General features: G+C 52.5%; 1 protein-coding gene across 14 annotated transcripts in view; it reads right to left on the bottom strand.

Moving 5' to 3' along the window:
* The window catches only part of DOCK7 (dedicator of cytokinesis 7), a 177,487-nt gene that overhangs the window by 96,845 nt on the left and 57,634 nt on the right, over nucleotides 1–23,008 (bottom strand). For all 14 annotated transcript variants that reach the window (XM_075320362.1, XM_075320363.1, XM_075320365.1 and 11 more), the window contains exons 15-16: nucleotides 2,076–2,193; nucleotides 791–861 (exon numbers count right to left, since the gene is read on the bottom strand). In XM_075320362.1, coding sequence (XP_075176477.1) covers nucleotides 791–861; nucleotides 2,076–2,193 — 189 coding nt within the window. The remainder of the gene's footprint in view (nucleotides 1–790; nucleotides 862–2,075; nucleotides 2,194–23,008) is intronic.

The following is a 23,008-nucleotide window of genomic DNA, read 5'->3' as shown; positions in this document are numbered from 1 at the left end:
AAAGTGCGGGAATCTTCCAGTGCAGCGTCCCTCCCTTCCCCTGACTGGCAGGCCCGGGGGTGGGAATATGCGGTACTAGGCCGCAGAAGCCGGGGACTAGAGTTATAAGCGCGGCCGGCAAACAAGCGCGGTCAGCGCGGTAGTCCCGACGCACTAACACGCCCAGCAGTGCTGCAGCGTGTATGACACAAGCGCTCCATGCGCCGTCCCCAAGGGGACACAGAGTACCTCACAGTAGCAGGGCCATGTCCCTGACGATACCCAGCTCCTGTCCAGCAGATTCCCCAGGGGCTGCGGAGGGAGCACGGTCCCAGTGTCTGGAGACCGATTATGGATCCCACTTCACCCAGAGCCCTGCAGGGATGGGGAAGGAAAACAGCATGTTGGCTCCTGCCTATGTACCCGCAATGGGTACCTCAACCTTAACAGCACCGCCGACCAGAGTGGGGTGAGAAGGGAGCATGCCGGGGGCCTTATATGGGCCCACTTTTCTTCCATCCGATATAGTCAGCAGCTGCTGCTGACTAAATTGTGGAGCTATGCGTGCATGTGTGCCTCCTTCGCACAAAGCATAAAAACTGAGGAGCCCGTGATGCACGGGAGGGTGTATAGCAGAGGGGAGGGGTTACACTTTTTAAAGTGTAATACTTTGTGTGGCCTCCGGAGGCAGAAGCTATACACCCAATTGTCTGGGTCTCCCAATGGAGCGACAAAGAAAAATAAATAAAAAAAAAATATTAACACCCTTTTTCCCCACATTTCATGTAATTCTGGTGTCCGGACCCCTCACCTGTTGTGGTAGACCACCGATGTGTAAGCTTCTTTCGAAAACTCTGGACAACTGGATTTTCCAAAGATAACCTGAAAATGCAAACAGGTTTCTGAGGTCATTAAAAATAAAAAAAACAAACAAAACCATGAACATGTTTCGGGCCGTGTTCAGACGCTGCATTTCACCATCCGTACACCGATCTCATTTCCCAGATTGATGTCCGGTCTCTAAATCCAAAATCAGCAGCCGCACGAGGGATTATTTTCTTACTGAAGGATTTGTCCTTTTTTTTAATGGCAGCATCTTAGATTGTATTATTTATCTTTTAGAATCTTTTTTTAAATAGCGACTGAAACAGGAAAAAAAAAGTGCAACTTTGCTGTTCTATTCTGATTATATTTTCACTATTTTTTATTCTATTATTTTATATTCTAATTTTATTTTCACTATATTATTTTGTGCAAAAGAAAAAATATTTATTTTTTTTAATCTGCAGTAGTAACATCCGTTTTTATAATATATTCGTAATCTTTTTGATTGCAGTGCATCATAGTGTCCGCTGACCGGCAATGGTATTCAGCTGCACCTTACGATACCGGGGGCCATTTGCTACCATGGTAATCGCAGAATTGCAGGACTGGAGCACTGAGGGGCTACCGGTCGGTGACCCCTGCTTCTGTAAAATTATTTTGGTGCCATTGTCAATAGTGGATGCACCACTTAGAGTGTCGATATGGATCGGAGATGACTCTGATCCCGGCTGTTTCAGCCGATATCTGCTGCAGATGGAGCTCGTGAGACAATAACAGTTTGGGTGTGATGATAACTACTCGCTCTTTATGGCTACTTTCACACTTGCGTTGTGCGGCATCCGTTGCAATCCGCCGCCTTGAGGAATTACGGTAACCGTTGCAGGAATCCGTTTATTCCTCATAGGCTTCTATGAAGGGCGGATTGCAACGGATGGTCTTGTGTTGCATCCGCCCCGCAACAGTCTTTTCCCGACTGACCGTTGGGCAGGAGGAACACGCAACGTAATGTTGTTCGTTGCTTTAAAAAAAACGCACTCCGCAGGATTCCGTCGGGATCCGTTAAGAGGCATAATGAATGTCTATGGTGCTGGATTCCGTCGCTATGCGTCTGGCGACGGATTCCAGTGCAGGATTCCGTCACACTCTACTGAGCATGCCCGGCAGAACATTCTCTCTGTCTTTCCTTCCTGGCGAAGGAACATTAAAAAAAAAAAAAAAAAAAAAAAAGACAACTTTTATTATGGAGCCGGGGATCTAAGCCGGTCACTTACTGGCATGGCATTGCTAGGATCTTCTCCGCTCATGAACTGTACTTTCACCGTAATGTTCCTCGCTGACCCTTGTCGATTTGCAAAATTAAGGCTTTGTGGATAGACATATAGAATATTCCTGTGGAATAAAAAAAAAATAAAAAATTCTGGTTAACAAATGTGTAGAAGAGCATTGATACTGACATTTCAGCGATGTCCCTGCAGGTGGCGCTGTGTCGCCAGAATAGGAAATTGTTTGGTCCTAAGTAAGAGCCGCTACCGCAGACATTACAGCTCCTAATTTTCCAAGCTTATGAGCGGCAGATGTGCCCAGTATCAGTGATCCTCGGCCCCCATATAGCGGTAGAAACAGTCGGAATTGCAGTTTAGGATTTTGGGAAACCTCAGACAACCACAGTGGTCGCTTTGGCCGCCATTAAGATGGAAGTGTTGGCGCTGAATGGAAATTGGACACTTACTGCCAGCTGAGATCATAACTTGTCACATCTCAAAATCTGAGAATATCGTACTGGCCGACAGCCTAGGACAGAACGTGGGCACCGGGCCGGCAGCCTAGGACAGAACGGGGGCACCGGGCCAGCAGCCTAGGACAGAACGGGGGCACCGGGCCGGCAGCCTAGGACAGAACGGGGGCACCGGGCCGGCAGCCTAGGACAGAACGGGGGCACCGGGCCGGCAGCCTAGGACAGAACGGGGGCACCGGGCCGGCAGCCTAGGACAGAACGGGGGCACCGGGCCGGCAGCCTAGGACAGAACGGGGGCACCGGGACGGCAACCTAGGACAGAATGGGGGCACCGGGACGGCAGCCTAGGACAGAACGGGGGCACAGGGCCGGCAGCCTACGACAGAACGAGAGCATCGGGCCGGCAGCCTAGGACAGAACGAGGGCACCGGGCCGGCAGCCTAGGACAGAACGGGAGCACCGGGCCGGCAGCCTAGGACAGAACGGGGGCCCCGGGCCGGCAGCCTAGGACAGAAAGAGGGCACCGGGCCGGCAGCTAAGGACAGAACGAGGGCACCAGGCCGGCAGCCTAGGACAGAACGGGGGCTCCGGGCCGGCAGCCTAGGACAGAACGGGGGCACCGGGCCGGCAGCCTAGGACAGAGCGAGGGCACCGGCCCGGCAGTCTACGACAGAACGAGGGCACCGGGTCGGCAGCCTAGGACAGAACGGGGGCACCAGGCCGGCAGCCTAGGACAAAACGGGGGTACCGGGCAGACAGCCTAGGACAGAACGGGGGCACCGGGCCGGCAGCCTAGGCCAGAACGGGGGCACCGGGCCGGCAGCCTAGGCCAGAACGGGGGCACCGGGCCGGCAGCCTTGGCCAGAACGGGGGCACCGGGCCAGCAGCCTAGGACAGAACGGGGGCACCGGGCCGGCATACTAAGACAGAACGGGGGCACCGGGCCGGCATACTAAGACAGAATGGGGGCATCGCTCTTCAGACTTGTGCACGGATTCCCTTGGAGGTCAGTGCTGCCGTTTGCATTATTATGGCTGCGGTGATGGGACACTTTGCATGTATTCTGTAGGCAACGATTTCGTCTCATTTACATTTCCCGATTCCTGTAAGCGCTCTCGTCTGCACGCTGTGTGGCTGCTTTTTGTTTGCTCTGCAGAAATGGTCACAGAAAACCCTCAAAAAAAAAATTTAAAAAAAAAGAAAGAAAAGAAGCTTCAGTGATGGCGCAACACATGTCATGCAGCCAACGAGTCCTAAGGCCAGCGAGGACCTGACTCAGAGTTACCCCTTCATTTATGAGAATTTGCAGAAAAAAAAAAAAAAAGGCAGAAGATTTAGTATTAACGGAAACAATTATGCCTGTATGATGTGCAGGACGTGGCCACTCGTCCATAGTGCAGACACAATGTTTACTGCAGGTCCGGATATCAAAGGGATTTTCATTTGCAGACAAAGCACAATCTCCGAGTATTGGCCAATCCCTTCCACATTTTCCATTTCTCACTATTTTCAAGATCTGTCTGCAGTCAGTGAATAGACATATCTACACATAAACATATATATTCTAGAGGAGGAGACCTGTGCAGCAATACATTGTAGAGGAGGAGACCTGTGCAGCAATACATTGTAGAGGAGGAGACCTGTGCAGCAATACATTGTAGAGAAGTCCTGTGCAGCGATACAATGTAGAGAAGTCCTGTGCAGCGATACAATGTAAAGGAGATCTGTGCAGCGATACAATGTAAAGGAGATCTGTGCAGCGATACAATGTAAAGGAGGAGTTCTGTGCAGCGATACAATGTAAAGGAGGAGTTCTGTGCAGCGATACAATGTAAAGGAGATCTGTGCAGCGATACAATGTAGAGAAGTCCTGTGCAGCGATACAATGTAAAGGAGGAGTTCTGTGCAGCGAGACAATGTAAAGGAGGAGTTCTGTGCAGCGATACAATGTAAAGGAGGAGTTCTGTGCAGCGATACAATGTAAAGGAGGAGTTCTGTGCAGCGATACAATGTAAAGGAGAAGTCATGTGCAGCAATACAATGTAGAGGAAGATATCTGTGCCGCAACTCATTGTAGAGAAGTCTTGTGCAGGTGAAGTCCTGTGCAGCGATACAATGTAGAGGAGGATTCTTGTGCAGGAGGAGTTCTGTGCAGCTATACAATGTAGAGAAGGAAACCTTTGCGGCAATACAATGTAGAGTAGAGGAAGAGTCTTGTGCTACAATACAATGTAGAGGAAGAGCCATGTGCAGGGATACAATGTAGAGGAGGAGTCTTGTGCAGGGATACAATGTAGAGGAGGAGTCCTGTGCAGCAATACAATGTGCAGGGGTCTCAAACATGCGGCCCGCATGCGGCCCCTCAGGGTAGTTCGTGCGGCCCCAGGCCCGTGCCCCTGGTCACTATCGCGGCAGGTGCAGGGGCCGCAGACACTGTCTGCGCTTTATGTCAGATGAATGTGTTGCTGGGGCTGAGCTCTCGCGCCGGCAATACAATCATCTCACATAAATCACTGACAGTGACGCTGCACCTGCCGCGATAGTGACCGGGGCCCGGGCCTGGGGGCCGCACGAAGCAGAGATGAGGCAGCGGAGGGAGCGTGGGACAGGTGAGAAGAATGGTGTGTGTGTGTGTGTGTGTGTGTGTGTGTGTGTGTGTGTGTGTGTGTGTGTGTGTGTGTGTGTGTGTGTGTGTGTTGGACGTTAACCCCTTAGGCTGGTTTCACACTACGTCTTTTTAACATCCGTTGAAAACGTTATTTTAGCGGAAGTACGGATCCAGTGCAAATGCGTTTTCATTTCAATGCATTTGCAATGGACTCGCGTTAAGATCCGTTCACCTGCGTTTGCCTGCGTTATAGTGCGGATCCGGTGACTTGCAGTTTTTTAACATGTTTCAAAAACGCTACTTGTAGCGTTTTTGAGCTGCGTCAAAATACTGCAAGTCACCGGATCCTGACTAAACAGCACGCGAACGCAGGTGAACGCTGGCGTGCTGATAGACAGGATCCTGCTTTTGTACTGAGCATGCCCAGAAAGTACTGAGCATGCCCAGAACCAGTCTCGCGTGATCTGTCTCTCCCTCCTCTTCCCTCCCTCACCCTCTCTCTATCTCTGTCTTTCCCCCTTCCTCTCTCCCTCCCTCTCCCCCACCTGAGAGCTGCGGACACTCGTAACCAAGGTAAATATCGAGTAACCACTTCTCTTAGTTACCCGATGTTTACGTTGGTTACGTGTGCAGGCAGCCCTTCTCCTAGCAGCTGCAGACACTCGTAACCAAGATAAATATCGGGTATCCAAGGCCGATGTTTACCTTGGTTACCAGTGTCTGCAGCTGTCAGAAGCCTCCTCCCAGTCTAGTTCCCCTCACTCCCGATCACATGACTCCAATGCCCGCCCCTAAACATCCAGTGCAGGATCCTGCAAAATAACATATGCGTTTGCATACGTTATTTGCTGTAAAAGCAGGATCCGTACTTCCGCTAAAATAACGTTTTCAACGGATGTTAAAAAGACGTAGTGTGAAACCAGCCTTAGCGACCTATGACGTACTGGGTACGTTATGGTTCCCTGGTACTTAAGGACCCATGACGTTCCCAGTATGTCATGGAGAAATCGCAGCCCGGAGCTCCGGTGGCTACGATCGCTGCAGTGCAAATACCTTAGATTCGGGGAGGAGGGGACCTCAGGAGGGGTGGTGTCTCCTCCCCGGACCTACGGAGGCTGTGATTGGCTGACGAACGCCGCTCAGCCAATCACAGCCACTAATGTTTCAGCCATTGAAAATCGCTGAAACATTGAAATCCAGCCAAGATCAGTGCAGCTGTAGCCCTGATCATTGGCTGGAGCTGGGTGACCTGTGTTTCACCCGCCCCCAGCTCTGATTGGAGAGACCGGCCTTGTGACCGATCTCTCCAATCACTGTGGATCTGGGGCCGCAGACCACTCCCCTCAGCTTCACTCCAGCGTCTGTGGAAGGTGAGTGGAGCTGCTGACCCATTACTACAGGATGGGGACAAAGTGCGCACATTACTATGGGATGGGGACAAGGCTGGGGACATTACTATAGGATGGGGACAAGGCTGGGGACATTACTATAGGATTGGGACATTACAAGGATGGGCACAATACTATTGGATGGGGACATTATTACTATAGTATGGGGACATTAGGATAGGGACTAGGATGGGTACATTACTATAGGATAGGGACTAGGATGGGCACATGACTATAGGATGGGGACATTACTACAAGGGGACAAGGATGGGAAACATTACTATAGAATAGGGATAATGCTGGGGACATTACTATAAGGTGGGGACAAGGTTGGCACATTACTAAAGGACGGGCACATTACTATAGAATGGGGACAGTACTATAGGATGGGACAGTACTATAGGATGGGGACATTGCTACAAGGGGACAAGGATGGGGAACATTACTATAAGATGGGGGACAAGGATGAACACATTACTATAGATTGGGGACATTACTATAGGATGGGGACAAAGATGGGAAACATTACTTTAGGATGGGGACAAGGATGAGCACATTACTGTGGGATGGGGACAGGATGGGGTACAATACTACAAGGGGACAAGGATGGGCACGTTACAATATGGGGAACATTACTAAAAGATGTTGGTCAAAATTTCTATATAGTGCTAATAGTAAGACTTAGTTACAAGAAAGGAATAAAATGTTAAAAAAAAAAGTTTATATTTAAACAAAGAATGTGCACGTTTGCAATAATGAACAAGTGAAAATGTTCAAAATCAGTGATCTCAAGGTGTGTAAAAAACAATAAAATATATTATATATGGTACCAATAAAAATGTCACTTTGTCCTGCAAAGAATGCGGCCCCCAAAATTATTTTTTTTTCCTCTGTGTGGCCCATACACCCAGCCAAGTTTGAGACCCCTGATGTAGAGGAAGAGACCTGGGCAGCGATACAATGTAGAGGGAGTCCTGTGCAGAGATACATCGTAGAGGAGTCCTGCCCACCAATAAACATTGTAGAAGAGACTTGTGCAGTGATACAATGCAGAGGAGGAGTCCTATGCCATGATACTTTGTAGAGTAGGAGTGCTGTGTAGCAAAACAATGTAGAGGAAGAGACCTGTGCAGGGATACATTGTAGAGGGGGAGACCTGTGCAGGGATACATTGTAGAGGGGGAGACCTGTGCAGGGATACATTGTAGAGGGGGAGACCTATGCAGGGATACATTGTAGAAAAGAAGACCTATGCACTTACATATTGTAGAGGAGACCTGTGCAGCGATACATTGTAGAGGAGGAGACCTCTGCTGCAACACATTGTAGAGGAGGAGACCTGTGCAGCGGTACATTGTAGAGGAGACCTGTGCAGCGATACATTGAAGAGGAGGAGACCTGTGCAGCGGTACATTGTAGAGGAGACCTCTGCTGCAACACATTGTAGAGGAGGAGACCTGTGCAGCAGTACATTGTAGAGGAGGAGACCTCTGCTGCAACACATTGTAGAGGAGGAGACCTGTGCAGCGGTACATTGTAGAGGAGACCTCTGCTGCAACACATTGTAGAGGAGGAGACCTGTGCAGCAGTACATTGTAGAGGAGGAGACCTCTGCTGCAACACATTGTAGAGGAGGAGATCTGTGCAGCGGTACATTGTAGAGGAGGAGACCTGTGCTGCGGTACATTGTAGAGGAGGAGACCTGTGCTGCGGTACATTGTAGAGGAGGAGACCTGTGCAGCAACACATTGTAGAGGAGGAGACCTGTGCAGCGGTACATTGTAGAGGAGGAGACCTGTGCAGCGGTACATTGTAGAGGAGGAGACCTGTGCTGCGGTACATTGTAGAGGAGGAGACCTGTGCAGCAGTACATTGTAGAGGAGGAAACCTCTGCTGCAACACATTGTAGAGGAGGAGACCTGTGCTGCAACACATTGTAGAGGAGGAGACCTCTGCTGCAACACATTGTAGAGGAGGAGACCTCTGCTGCAACACATTGTAGAGGAGACCTCTGCTGCAACACATTGTAGAGGAGGAGACCTGTGCAGCAGTACATTGTAGAGGAGGAGACCTCTGCTGCAACACATTGTAGAGGAGGAGATCTGTGCAGCGGTACATTGTAGAGGAGGAGACCTGTGCTGCGGTACATTGTAGAGGAGGAGACCTGTGCTGCGGTACATTGTAGAGGAGGAGACCTGTGCAGCAACACATTGTAGAGGAGGAGACCTGTGCAGCGGTACATTGTAGAGGAGGAGACCTGTGCAGCGGTACATTGTAGAGGAGGAGACCTGTGCTGCGGTACATTGTAGAGGAGGAGACCTGTGCAGCAGTACATTGTAGAGGAGGAGACCTCTGCTGCAACACATTGTAGAGGAGGAGATCTGTGCAGCGGTACATTGTAGAGGAGGAGACCTGTGCTGCGGTACATTGTAGAGGAGGAGACCTGTGCAGCAACACATTGTAGAGGAGGAGACCTGTGCAGCGGTACATTGTAGAGGAGGAGACCTGTGCAGCGGTACATTGTAGAGGAGACCTCTGCTGCAACACATTGTAGAGGAGGAGACCTGTGCTGCAACACATTGTAGAGGAGGAGACCTGTGCAGCGGCACATTGTAGAGGAGGAGACCTGTGCTGCAACACATTGTAGAGGAGGAGTCAGATGCAGTGGTACATTGTAGAGGAGTCGTCCTGTGCAGCAATACATTGTAGAGGAGGAGACCTGTGCAGCAACACATTGTAGAGGAGGAGACCTGTGCAGCAACACATTGTAGAGGAGGAGACCTGTGCAGCAACACATTGTAGAGGAGGAGACCTGTGCAGCAACGCATTGTAGAGGAGGAGTCCTGTGCAGCGATACATTGTAGAGGAGGAGACCTGTGCAGCGGTACATTGTAGAGGCGGAGACCTGTGCAGCGGTACATTGTAGAGGAGGAGACCTGTGCAGCAATACATTGAAGAGGAGGTGAACTGTGCAGCGGTACATTGTAGAGGAGGAGTCCTGTGCAGCGATACATTGTAGAGGAGGAGACCTGTGCAGCGGTACATTGTAGAGGAGGAGACCTGTGCAGCGGTACATTGTAGAGGAGGAGTCCTATGCAGTGATACATTGTAGAGGAGGTGACCTGTGCAGCGGTACATTGTAGAGGAGGAGACCTGTACATTGTAGAGGAGGAGACCTGTGCAGCGATACATTGAAGAGGAGGAGACCTGTGGAGCGGTACATTGTAGAGGAGGAGTCCTGTGCAGCGATACATTGTAGAGGAGGAGTCCTATGCAGTGATACATTGTAGAGGAGGAGACCTGTGCACCGACAGACTGTAGAGCTGTGTGTACCAATACATTGCATTCTTATTCCTCTTATTGTAGGACATGTTCTTTGAATGCCTAAACGTCAGACTTGGCATTATCGACTTGTACTTTGAGTTAATTTTGCAAACGTGGATGAAGATAAAAAAAATCTGGGTTATTAATTACTAAAAGGAGATGAATGTTAGAGAGCAAGGACGCTGCAGACACATCAGAGTGAAAAAAGTCCAGAAGTGCTGAATTTAATATGCAAAACTAGACCGAAAGCTGCAATCTGGCACAGATATCCCTCCACTGACGTCAATGATAGGCTTCGGCAGCTTCCCCGCAGGGGGTTCAGAGGTCATCCCATGTGGTGAAGCTGCGGTCTAAAAATCACCACGGTCATACACCGACCAAGCCACTGAGACTGGGGATATAGAGGTTTCTAGGATGACATTCAGTATAAGGAAAGTCTGACTCCAGCTTTCTCCATTTACACACAGAAGAAAAGCTGTCAATCACCCAGTGTGGGCGGGTTACGCAGGACTCCCTGTCTCTCTCCTTGTGGGCGGGTTAAGCAGGACCTCCAGTCTCTCTCCTTGTGGGCGGGTTAAGCAGGACCTCCAGTCTCTCCCCTTGTGGGCGGGTTACGCAGGACTCCCAGTCTCTCCCCTTGTGGGCGGGTTACGCAGGACTCCCAGTCTCTCCCCTTGTGGGCGGGTTACGCAGGACTCCCAGTCTCTCCCCTTGTGGGCGGGTTACGCAGGACTCCCAGTCTCTCCCCTTGTGGGCGGGTTACGCAGGACTCCCAGTCTCTCCCCTTGTGGGCGGGTTACGCAGGACTCCCAGTCTCTCCCCTTGTGGGCGGGTTACGCAGGACTCCCAGTCTCTCCCCTTGTGGGCGGGTTACGCAGGACTCCCTGTCTCTCCCCTTGTGGGCAGGTTACACAGAACTCCCAGTATCTCCCCTTGTGGGTGGGTTACGCAGGACTCCCAGTCTCTCCGCTCATCGGCAGGTTACACAGGACTCCCAGCCTCTCCGCTCATGGGCGGGTTACGCAGGACTCCCAGTCTCTCCCCTTGTGGGCGGGTGTGAGGTAAATCCGGAGATATGACGATAAATCATGATATTCAAGTATGTCAGGAAGCCCTCTCCTGGTGTCACCCCCCCCCCTTTCCTTCACACAACTGGTTTAGCAACAAATCCCATGGCCATGTCCTGTGATATGGAAATTAGGTGGCTTAGGGACAATGGACACAGGATGACTCCCTGCCGTGACCCTGTAGTGGGGGCTGCTAGCTAGTTAGCAAGGCTATGGAAATAGCCAGACAGAACGACTCCAGTAAAAAATGGTTCATATCTCGCAAGCCATATTTCCGATAAATATGGCAACCATAAAAATGGTGTCTCCGCATGCAGACGATGCCGGCACACCCTTTTTATGGGAGCAGGACATTGGGAAATGCCCCCGGCGTGATATCAGCCAATGGGGAACTGGCAGACAGGTCATGAGTCCCCTCGTTCTGTAGCTAAATTCATAACTGTCACAATGAGAGCATTGGCGTCCGCCTACGACGCTCCCAGGCAAAGTTATGGCCAATATCCCCTTTGCTGGATAATTCTGATCCATGCAGGGGGAGTGGCAGTGCTTCCCTGTGAGGTCACTAAGGTAGGAGGGGACCTGGATTGCCCAGGTTGATAACCCTACTTCGGCCATTTTCCAGTGTTCTTCTGCTCGGGGGCCTGGTTGGGAAAGACCTGTGAGGGAGTTCCTGGAAACCTGGTCTACAGCGCCCCCCTGTGGCCAGACGCAACAAGGTAACTGCTGGAACTGTGTATACCTGTTTGTAACCCATGCTTTGATTGTAACTGTACTCTGACATATGTATATTCTGTAGATTCCCTATTGTATATATTGTAGTTTCTAGTGTGCTTTAGGCTGATTAAATTATATAATTAATCTTGGGCTGTTCTGTTATCTCGATCTTGAATCCCACGTCTGTGTGTTCGGCTAATAGTTCCCGTAAATCGGTTGGTGGCAGCGAATTGTGCCAAGGATTATTGTGGGGAGGCCAGTGAGATTCGGGGAGATTTTCTATATTCCGGCCGCGGAGGTCGGGGGAATATATACCTTACTCTCACCGGGGACCCTTCAATAATCGGCATAAGTAGTATAGCGGCCTCCTTGCTTATGGTCGGGCAATTCCATAATTGGCCTGACTATAAGAGGGGCGCTGGAGAGCGCGTCACGTGCTCTGTCTGTCGGTCGGGAGGTATAAAGGAGGGGTGACCCCCCCACTTGTTACCCCCCGATTGTGACGTACTGGTAGCCAGCGCGGGGGATTTCTGAGTGACCCCCCGGTGGTTTGTGACATATTGGTGGCATAGCGGTGGGATCGAGATAATAGTGTGTGTGAGTGTGAGACCCATACTCCCAGACACTAAAGACTGCCTGCAGCAGCTGTGGCTGCTGGGGTCTTCAGACTAGCTCAACACTAGAGTGTCAGAGTGCAGATACTGTAAGGTGTGTGGAGGCATCAGGTGTCAGTTCTGTGTCAGTGACCAAAAGTCTGCAAGAATGGCTGATGGCACCAGGAGCAGAGCTATGCAACTGGCCAATGCTAAGGCAGGAGCCGAAGAGAGGGAGGACGGTGCTGTGGACAGCAATGAGGAGGTTGCCCACGAGTCCTCCAGGAGCTCGACGCCAGAAAACCGTTCTGCCGAGGACATTGCGCAACCTGGCACTGCTGGACAAGATGAGGAGGAGCTCACCCAAGGTTCCTCAACGAGCCAGATGCCAGCCCTCCGCTCTGAAAGGGACAGTGAATCGCCTAGCTCTGCAGCGTGCCGCAGATCACCACGTGCCATTCCACCGAGCCTGGGAGGCTCGGATAGCCTTCTTCAAATGGCTATGGCCCTTCTCCAGGCTGGAGACCAGAAGGGCTACAAGGAACTCCTGGCAGAGCGCAGGGCAGAGCGGCAGGCAGCGCGTGACGCTGAGGCTGCGGAGCGGCACGCAGAGCGTGAGGCTGCGGAGCGAGAGCGGCAGGCAGCGCGTGAAGAGCGAGAGCGAGAGCGACAGGCAGACCGTGACTACCAGCTGCAGCTAGCTCAGCTCCGGCCCTCATCAGCCACACGTGACCTTCGAGACACCAAACTTCCAAAGGTCCGTGTTGAGGACTTCCCAGTGCTGGAGAAGGATGGAGACTTGGACTCTTTCTTGACTGCTTTTGAACGGACTTGCTTGCAGCACCATCTGGACAAGGACCAGTGGGCCAAATACCTGACCCCCCGTTTAAGGGGTAAGGCCCTGGATATCCTTGGTGACTTGCCTGCTGAGGCAGATCAGGGCTACGACACCATCAAGCGGGCCCTGATCCAACAGTACAACCTCACTCCAGAGTCCTACCGCAAGAAGTTCCGGAGCCTACAGAAGGGACCAAAGGACTCCTGGGCTGACCACCGGCGGGCACTTGCCCGAGCTGCCGACCACTGGACCCAAGGCCTGCAGCTTTCCACCGGACCGGAGATCCTGGACTTGTTCATCACGGAGCAACTCTTGTGGAACTGCCCTGAGGATCTCCGCCAGTTCATCCGAGACCAGAAGCCAAAGGGGTCCACGGCTACAGCTGCCCTTGCCGATGACTACACCAACAACCGGGCCCCTGAGGCCAGGAGAGCGGCCACCAGCAGCACCTGGAGAGGGGGTAAGATGAATTCTGCGACTGCCCCACCTGCCCCTAGACTGCAGGGGGTGTCCCCCTCAACTCCCCTCTCCAGGCCCGTGGCGGAACCAAGACGGTGCCACCAGTGCAACCTACCTGGACACTTCAAGGCCATGTGCCCTCAGCGTCCCAAGGCCCCGGCTCCGTCCCCGTCCCAAGGGCCGCCCAAGGTGTATTGTGTGGGTGGGGGTGGTGGTAGGTCCCTGGACAGCTTCCAACCTGTCACCGTCGGCCGGTCTGTGACCATAGGACTGCGAGACAGCGCCTCGGAGGTGACTCTGGTGCGGCCTGAGATGGTGTCCCCCCAAGACTTGATCCCTGGAAAAACCCTCGCTGTCTCCGGGATTGGAGGCACTGACCCGGCGCTGCCTGTTGCTGACATTTATGTGGACTGGGGCGCAGGGCGAGGGGTGAGGGAGGTGGGGGTAACTGATCGGATCCCTGCAAACGTGCTACTTGGGACAGATTTGGGGCAGATAACCTCCCAGTTCGGGCCCCAACCAAGGGCTGAACCTTCAGCCAGTATTGACATGACTCCTGACAATGTTAATGTGTTATCTATGAATGATGTAAGGGAGGAGGGAGTGAACTCTGATATTTCTGCTTGCATAGACACCATAGACACACACACAGCTGCAGCTGTGACAGGGGAGGGGGTCAGAGAAAGGTGTGACAATGCCTCTACAAGTAACCAGCCTGTGAGCTGGGATCTGTTGCCCTCTGCAGGGATAAGCAGAGAGCAGGGTGCTGCAGGGGGAGGACCAGTGTGTGGGGTGGGGGCTACCACAGCAAATGTGGGGTCCCCAGAGATTTCACAGCGGGGTTCTGTTGCTGCAGGGGGGGAACAGGCAGGTGAGATTGGGGCCGGTCCAGGAGCGGAAGTGCTCCCAGGTAAGATCTCGGTGCATGGTTCCCCCACAACCGGGGTGTCAGGAAGCCAGGTAGGTCTGCCTGAACCGGCGACTTGGTCAGGAACGGAGGAGGAGCAGGCACGACCCACGGTCGCAGCGGCTGTGGCCGCTGTCACCCGCAGTGGGAGTGCTGGAAGCCAAGGGGCCTCCCGGAGGTCCGATAGCTCTTCCCCTTCTGACCAAGTGGCAGCCGAGTCAGGTGGAGGCCAGGACACAGGTCCCGGGGTACTGACTGAAGATGTGACAGTCTCGTCGATTCTGGCCACATCTAGTCAGGGGTTTCAGGCAGCGTTAGAAGCTGACGACAGCCTGAAAGCTCTTAAGGAGCAGGCGGCACAGCCTCCCTCGGACTCGGACCCGGAGCGAGTGGTCTGGGACCAAGGACGGCTGTACCGGGCCACGGTCCAGCAGGGTTCACCGGAGGCGTGGCCCAGGGACCGACAGTTGGTGGTACCCTATCCGTTCCGGACGGAGTTGTTGCGGATCGCACATGAGATTCCGATGGCCGGACACCTAGGGATCGCTAAGACCAAGGCCAGGTTAAACCAGCATTTCTACTGGCCAAAAATGGGGGCCGATGTGGCTGCCTACTGCCGTTCGTGTGAAACCTGTCAGAGAGTGGGGAAGGCGGGGCCACACCCCAAAGCCCCACTAGTATCTCTGCCAATCATCGAGGAGCCTTTCAGGAGGGTGGCTGTGGATCTGGTCGGCCCGCTGGCCATCCCCAGCAGCTCCGGGAAACGCTTCATACTGACGGTAGTGGACTATGCCACCCGGTACCCAGAAGCAGTGGCCTTGTCGTCCATTCGGGCTGACAAGGTGGCCACCGCATTGCTGGAGATTTTCTCCCGAGTGGGTTTTCCCCAGGAAATGCTCACTGACCGGGGGACCCAATTCATGTCCCAGCTGATGGAGGCCCTCTGTAAGCAAGTCCAGGTGCGACATCTGGTGGCCAGCCCGTACCATCCACAGACTAATGGCCTGTGCGAGCGGTTCAATGGCACCTTAAAGCAGATGCTTAAGATGTTGGTCGACTCCCATGGGCGTGACTGGGAGCGGTATCTCCCACACCTGTTATTTGCTTACCGGGAGGTTCCACAGGCCTCAACAGGATTCTCACCGTTTGAGCTCCTGTACGGGCGACGTGTGCGGGGCCCCCTGGCTCTGGTGAAAGAGGCTTGGGAAGGGGATTTGGCCACCCCTGGAGTGTCGGTTATCGAGTATGTCATGCGCTTCCGGGACAAAATGCAGGCCTTGACGCAACTGGTACACGACAATATGGCTCAAGCCCAGGCCGATCAGAAGCGTTGGTACGACCAGAACGCTTGTGAGAGGACCTACCAAGTGGGTCAAAAGGTGTGGGTACTGGTCCCCGTACCACAGGACAAGCTTCAGGCAGCCTGGGAAGGCCCATACCTCGTGTACCAGCAGCTCAACCCTGTAACGTACCTGGTCACCCTGGACCCTGCCCGTGGAAGGCGGAAGCCCTTCCATGTGAACATGATGAAGGCACATCATGAGCGGGAGGCATGTGCGCTCCCCGTGTGCAACCTGCCCGAGGAGGGAGAAGCGGAAACCCTCTTGGATATGCTAGCCCAGGTTAGGGCAGGCGGATCCATTGAGGATGTGGAGGTTGGCCACCAGCTCTTGGAAGACCAACGGTCCCAGCTGTGGGCCACCCTCCTCCCCTTCCGGGGGTTGTTTACCAACCAGCCCGGAAGGACTGACTTGGCTGTCCATCACGTGGACACTGGGGATCATCCCCCGATCCGGCGTTCAGCATATCGGGTCTCCCTGGAGGTGCAGCAACACATGCGCCAGGAGATTGACGAGATGCTGAAGCTGGGGGTGATCCAGGCATCCAACAGCGCTTGGGCCTCGCCTGTAGTCCTCGTCCCTAAGAAGGACCGAACCACTCGGTTCTGCGTGGACTACAGGGGGCTCAATGCGGTCACGGTCGCCGATGCGTACCCAATGCCACGCATCGATGACCTGCTCGATCAGTTGGCCGGGGCTCAGTACCTGACCATCATGGATCTGAGCCGGGGATATTGGCAGATCCCCCTGACTCGCAAGGCCAGGGAACGCTCTGCCTTTATTACCCCATTTGGACTGTACGAGTCCACGGTGATGCCATTCGGGATGAGGAATGCCCCTGCCACTTTCCAGCGGATGGTCAACACCCTGCTCAAGGGACTTGAAGGGTACGCGGCCGCGTACCTGGATGACATTGCCGTCTTCAGTCCCACCTGGGAGGACCACCTAGAGCATCTAGCACAGGTGCTCAGGCGGATCCACCGGGCAGGTTTGACCATCAAGCCGGGAAAGTGTCAGCTGGCCATGAGCGAGGTCCAGTACCTCGGTCACCGGGTAGGCGGGAGAACACTGAAGCCCGAGCCTGAGAAAGTGGAGGCCATCGCATCCTGGCCTACCCCCAGGACCAAGAAGCAGGTGATGTCCTTCTTGGGGACCGCTGGGTACTATAGGAGGTTTGTTCCATGCTATAGTAGCCTGGCAAAGCCCTTGACGGACCTCACCAAGAAGAAGCTGCCCTCTGCAGTCGATTGGACAATGGACTGCGAGACAGCCTTCCGGGCCCTAAAGGATGCCCTGTCCAGCCCGCCCGTGCTACAGGCAGCCGACTTCACGCGGCCGTTTGTAGTACAGACCGACGCCAGTGACTTCGGCCTCGGTGCGGTGCTCAGCCAGGTGGACTCTGCGAGCCAAGAGCACCCAGTCTTGTACCTGAGCAGGAAGCTGTTACCAAGGGAAGTTGCCTATTCCACGATGGAGAAGGAGTGCCTGGCCATAGTGTGGGCCCTGCAGCGTCTGCAACCCTATCTATACGGGCGCCACTTCATCGTGGAGACGGACCACAATCCCCTCAGCTGGTTGCACACCGTCTCTGGGACGAATGGGCGATTGTTGCGATGGAGCCTTGCGCTCCAGCAATACAACTTCACCATTCGCCACAAAAGGGGCCGTGACCACGGTAACGCAGACGGGCTGTCCCGACAAGGAGAGGTCGCGGACGGGCGCACGGGGGAACACCGGAGTGTGCTGCCCCCTAGCGCCCTCAAAAGGGGGGAGGTGTGAGGTAAATCCGGAGATATGACGATAAATCATGATATTCAAGTATGTCAGGAAGCCCTCTCCTGGTGTCACCCCCCCCCCCTTTCCTTCACACAACTGGTTTAGCAACAAATCCCATGGCCATGTCCTGTGATATGGAAATTAGGTGGCTTAGGGACAATGGACACAGGATGACTCCCTGCCGTGACCCTGTAGTGGGGGCTGCTAGCTAGTTAGCAAGGCTATGGAAATAGCCAGACAGAACGACTCCAGTAAAAAATGGTTCATATCTCGCAAGCCATATTTCCGATAAATATGGCAACCATAAAAATGGTGTCTCCGCATGCAGACGATGCCGGCACACCCTTTTTATGGGAGCAGGACATTGGGAAATGCCCCAGGCGTGATATCAGCCAATGGGGAACTGGCAGACAGGTCATGAGTCCCCTCGTTCTGTAGCTAAATTCATAACTGTCACAATGAGAGCATTGGCGTCCGCCTACGACGCTCCCAGGCAAAGTTATGGCCAATATCCCCTTTGCTGGATAATTCTGATCCATGCAGGGGGAGTGGCAGTGCTTCCCTGTGAGGTCACTAAGGTAGGAGGGGACCTGGATTGCCCAGGTTGATAACCCTACTTCGGCCATTTTCCAGTGTTCTTCTGCTCGGGGGCCTGGTTGGGAAAGACCTGTGAGGGAGTTCCTGGAAACCTGGTCTACAGCGCCCCCCTGTGGCCAGACGCAACAAGGTAACTGCTGGAACTGTGTATACCTGTTTGTAACCCATGCTTTGATTGTAACTGTACTCTGACATATGTATATTCTGTAGATTCCCTATTGTATATATTGTAGTTTCTAGTGTGCTTTAGGCTGATTAAATTATATAATTAATCTTGGGCTGTTCTGTTATCTCGATCTTGAATCCCACGTCTGTGTGTTCGGCTAATAGTTCCCGTAAATCGGTTGGTGGCAGCGAATTGTGCCAAGGATTATTGTGGGGAGGCCAGTGAGATTCGGGGAGATTTTCTATATTCCGCCCGCGGAGGTCGGGGGAATATATACCTTACTCTCACCGGGGACCCTTCAATAATCGGCATAAGTAGTATAGCGGCCTCCTTGCTTATGGTCGGGCAATTCCATAATTGGCCTGACTATAAGAGGGGCGCTGGAGAGCGCGTCACGTGCTCTGTCTGTCGGTCGGGAGGTATAAAGGAGGGGTGACCCCCCCACTTGTTACCCCCCGATTGTGACGTACTGGTAGCCAGCGCGGGGGATTTCTGAGTGACCCCCCGGTGGTTTGTGACAGCGGGTTACGCAGGACTCCCAGTCTCTCCCCTTGTGGGTGGGTTACGCAGGACTTCCAGTCTCTCCGCTCATCGGCAGGTTACACAGGACTCCCAGTCTCTCCCCTTGTGGGCGGGTTACACAGGACTCCCAGTCTCTCCGCTCATCGGCAGGTTACACAGGACTCCCAGCCTCTCCACTCATGGGCGGGTTACACAGGACTCCCAGTCTCTCCCCTTGTAGGTGGGTTACACAGGACTCCCAGTCTCTACCCTTGTAGGCGGGTTACGCAGGACTCCCAGTCTCTCCCCTTGTGGGTGGGTTACGCAAGACTCCCAGCCTCTCCGCTCATGGGCGGGTTACACAGGACTCCCAGTCTCTCCCCTTGTGGGTGGGTTACGCAGGACTTCCAGTCTCTCCGCTCATGGGCGGGTTACACAGGACTCCCAGTCTCTCCCCTTGTAGGTGGGTTACGCAGGACTTCCAGTCTCTCCCCTTGTGGGTGGGTTACGCAGGACTTCCAGTCTCTCCCCTTGTAGGTGGGTTACGCAGGACTCCCAACCTCTCCCTTTGTGGGTGGGTTACGCAGGACTCCCTGTCTCTCCTCATGTGGGCGTGTTACACAGCACTCCTAGTCTCTCCGCTCATGGGCGGGTTACGCAGGACTCCCAGTCTCTCCCCTTGTAGGTGGGTTACGCAGGACTCCCAGTCTCTCCCCTTGTAGGTGGGTTACGCAGGACTCCCAGTCTCTCCCCTTGTAGGTGGGTTACGCAGGACTCCCAGTCTCTCCCCTTGTAGGTGGGTTACGCAGGACTCCCAGTCTCTCCCCTTGTAGGTGGGTTACGCAGGACTCCCAGTCTCTCCCCTTGTAGGTGGGTTACGCAAGACTCCCAGCCTCTCCGCTCATGGGCGGGTTACACAGGACTCCCAGTCTCTCCCCTTGTGGGTGGGTTACGCAGGACTTCCAGTCTCTCCGCTCATGGGCGGGTTACACAGGACTCCCAGTCTCTCCCCTTGTAGGTGGGTTACGCAGGACTTCCAGTCTCTCCCCTTGTGGGTGGGTTACGCAGGACTCCCAGTCTCTCCCCTTGTAGGTGGGTTACGCAGGACTCCCAACCTCTCCCTTTGTGGGTGGGTTACGCAGGACTCCCTGTCTCTCCTCATGTGGGCGTGTTACACAGCACTCCTAGTCTCTCCGCTCATGGGCGGGTTACGCAGGACTCCCAGTCTCTCCCCTTGTAGGTGGGTTACGCAGGACTCCCAGTCTCTCCCCTTGTAGGTGGGTTACGCAGGACTCCCAGTCTCTCCCCTTGTAGGTGGGTTACGCAGGACTCCCAGTCTCTCCCCTTGTAGGTGGGTTACGCAGGACTCCCAACCTCTCCCTTTGTGGGTGGGTTACGCAGGACTCCCTGTCTCTCCTCATGTGGGCGTGTTACACAGCACTCCTAGTCTCTCCGCTCATGGGCGGGTTACACAGGACTCAGAGCCTCATTTTGGGTAGGGTAAGCAAGAGGCACAATTTAAACTATTCACATTACAATACTAAATAAAATAGAAAGCTAATATTTATTTATTTATTATGCTTTGTTTATATAGCACCATCATATTCCACAGCGCTTTACAGACATCACCATCGCTGTGCCCATCGGGGCTCACAATCTACGTTCCCCATCAATATTATCTTTGGAGTGAGAGGAAAGCGGAGAAAACCTAAGCGAGCACATACAAACTCCTTGCAGATGTTTTTCTTGGTGGGATTTGACCCCTGTGCTCCAAAGCAACAGTGCCATCTTATCTGCTCCATTGTGCTGCCCCAATTTTGCCAAGAACCACCTTCCTCCTCCACCCCATGCTGCCCTGACACAGATCTTATGGACACATTTTTATAAACTCTAAATAGTTGGTATCTCTATGTAATCTGTGCACAGAGGTCATCAATGCCCAATGCTATCAGTAAACGAGCAGCTGCAGATTCTACCAGATCAAAACAATAGATTTCATAAAAGAAATGCTGCCAGGGGTCACGCCAGACACAAGAATTGTAAGGTCGTGTCTTGTGAAAGGGGCTCTTGTCCTGAGAACAGCGGAGTCATAATTTCCTGGTCTTGTGATTGGAGACACGTTTCCATGTCATAGTGCTGGGCCGGGGTTGTAAGAAATTAGGTGAAAAGTCAACGAAGGCGTGAAAGAAAAAAAAAAAAAAATAAATAAACTGCATCCAGCCGGTAATGGAGACCAGATGTGACGGAAACCGCAATGGAAAAGCTAAATAAACAGCAGAGGTGACTGGAGCTACATTGTATCGGGAGTCCAGATTTAAAGCAAAATATGTATAAACAAAAAAAAAAAAAAAATAATAATTATATTATAATATATATATATATATATATATATATATATATAAAAATAATATATATATATATATATATATATATATACACACACACACATATATATATACATATATATATAAAAATAATATATATACATATATATATATATATATATATATATATATATATATATATATATATATATATATATAAAATAAATAATATATATATATACATGTATATATATAATAAATAATATATATATATATATACACATATATATATATATATATATATATATATATATAATAAATAATATATATATATATATATATATATATATATATATATATATATATATACACATATATATATATAATAAATAAATAATATATATATATTTTATTTAATTAATATATATATATATATATATATATATTTATATATTTATATATATATATATATATATATATATATATATAAATATATATATATATAAATAAAAGGTATTTAGCTTTTTGTGTTCATTTTATAGTGCAATATTTATTTTTCAGAAAGTGCTTAATGTTAAACCCCAAGGAAAACCCAACGGCTATGACTCAAACAAAAGAGGGGGGGGTAAAAAGAAAAAGAGGGAAAAAAGAATGTAGAAAGTTCCCGTTCTGTGTAATTGTGAAACCTGGCGGATGAGTCATTTTACACTGTATCCGTAGAGGGTGCGGAGGTGACCGCACAGATCTGCACAGACGAGCACGGAGAGACGGGACATCACTGAAGTGCAGGAGGTGAGTGGAGTGACGCCGGCCCCAGAGCGATGCACCGGACACGGAGGATTATTAAGACGCTGGGGTAAAGGGAGCAACAGATCTGACACTAAAACATTCCTACAATGTTTCAAAGATACCAGCAGCATTATTAGTTTAGTCACCATTATTTATTTATTTTTTTGCAAAATGTAGTTGGCGTGCATGCGGTGTTTGGGGGAAAAAAATGAGGGGAAAAAAAGGCGATATGAGGTCCAAGTGTGAATGAATGTTTTTGTTGTAGTTTTGTTATGTTGAGCAAAATTCTTATAATTCTGCACCAATGGGATTCATTAAATGCCCCACCCTTTGCAACAGATCAAGCAAAGTGCGATAATGGTCTGCACAGCGCAGTGAGCAGAGGCGTGGCGGAACCAGCGGAACCAGCAAGGGCAGGCAGAGAGCAGGCGGAGCCAGTGAGGGCGGGCAGAGAGACGGTAGAGCCAGCGAGGGCGGGAGAAGAGCTAGCGGACCCAGCGAGGGCGGGCAGAGAGACGGTAGAGCCACCGAGGGCGGTAGAAGAGCTGGCAGACCCAGCAAGAGCGGGCAGAGGCGGCAGATCCAGCAAGGGCGGGAAAAGAGCTGACTGAGCCAGTGAGAGCGGGCAGAGAGCCGGCGGAGCCAGTGAGGGCGGGCAGAGAGCCGGCGGAGCCAGCGAGGGCGGGCAGGGAGGCGGCGGAGCCAGCAAGGGCGGGCAGGGAGGCGGCGGAGCCAGCAAGGGCGGGCAGGGAGGCGGCGGAGCCAGCGAGGGCGGGCAGAGAGGCGGGGGAGCCAGCGAGGGCGGGCAGAGGCGCGGCGGAGCCAGCGAGGGCGGGCAGAGGCGCGGCGGAGCCAGCGAGGGCGGGCAGAGGCGCGGCGGAGCCAGCGAGGGCAGGCAGAGGCGCGGCGGAGCCAGCGAGGGCGGGCAGAGGCGCGGCGGAGCCAGCGAGGGTGGGCAGAGGCGCGGCGGAGCCAGCGAGGGCGGGCAGAGGCGCGGCGGAGCCAGCGAGGGCGGGCAGAGGCGCGGCGGAGCCAGCGAGGGCGGGCAGAGGCGCGGCAGAGCCAGCGAGGGCGGGCA

Source organism: Anomaloglossus baeobatrachus, chromosome 8 (genome assembly GCF_048569485.1).
Source record: "Anomaloglossus baeobatrachus isolate aAnoBae1 chromosome 8, aAnoBae1.hap1, whole genome shotgun sequence".
In the NCBI taxonomy this organism is placed as follows: Eukaryota; Metazoa; Chordata; class Amphibia; order Anura; family Aromobatidae; genus Anomaloglossus; species Anomaloglossus baeobatrachus.
The sequence above is the reverse complement of the archived record's forward strand: the minus strand, read 5'-3'. Positions and strand labels throughout refer to the sequence as shown.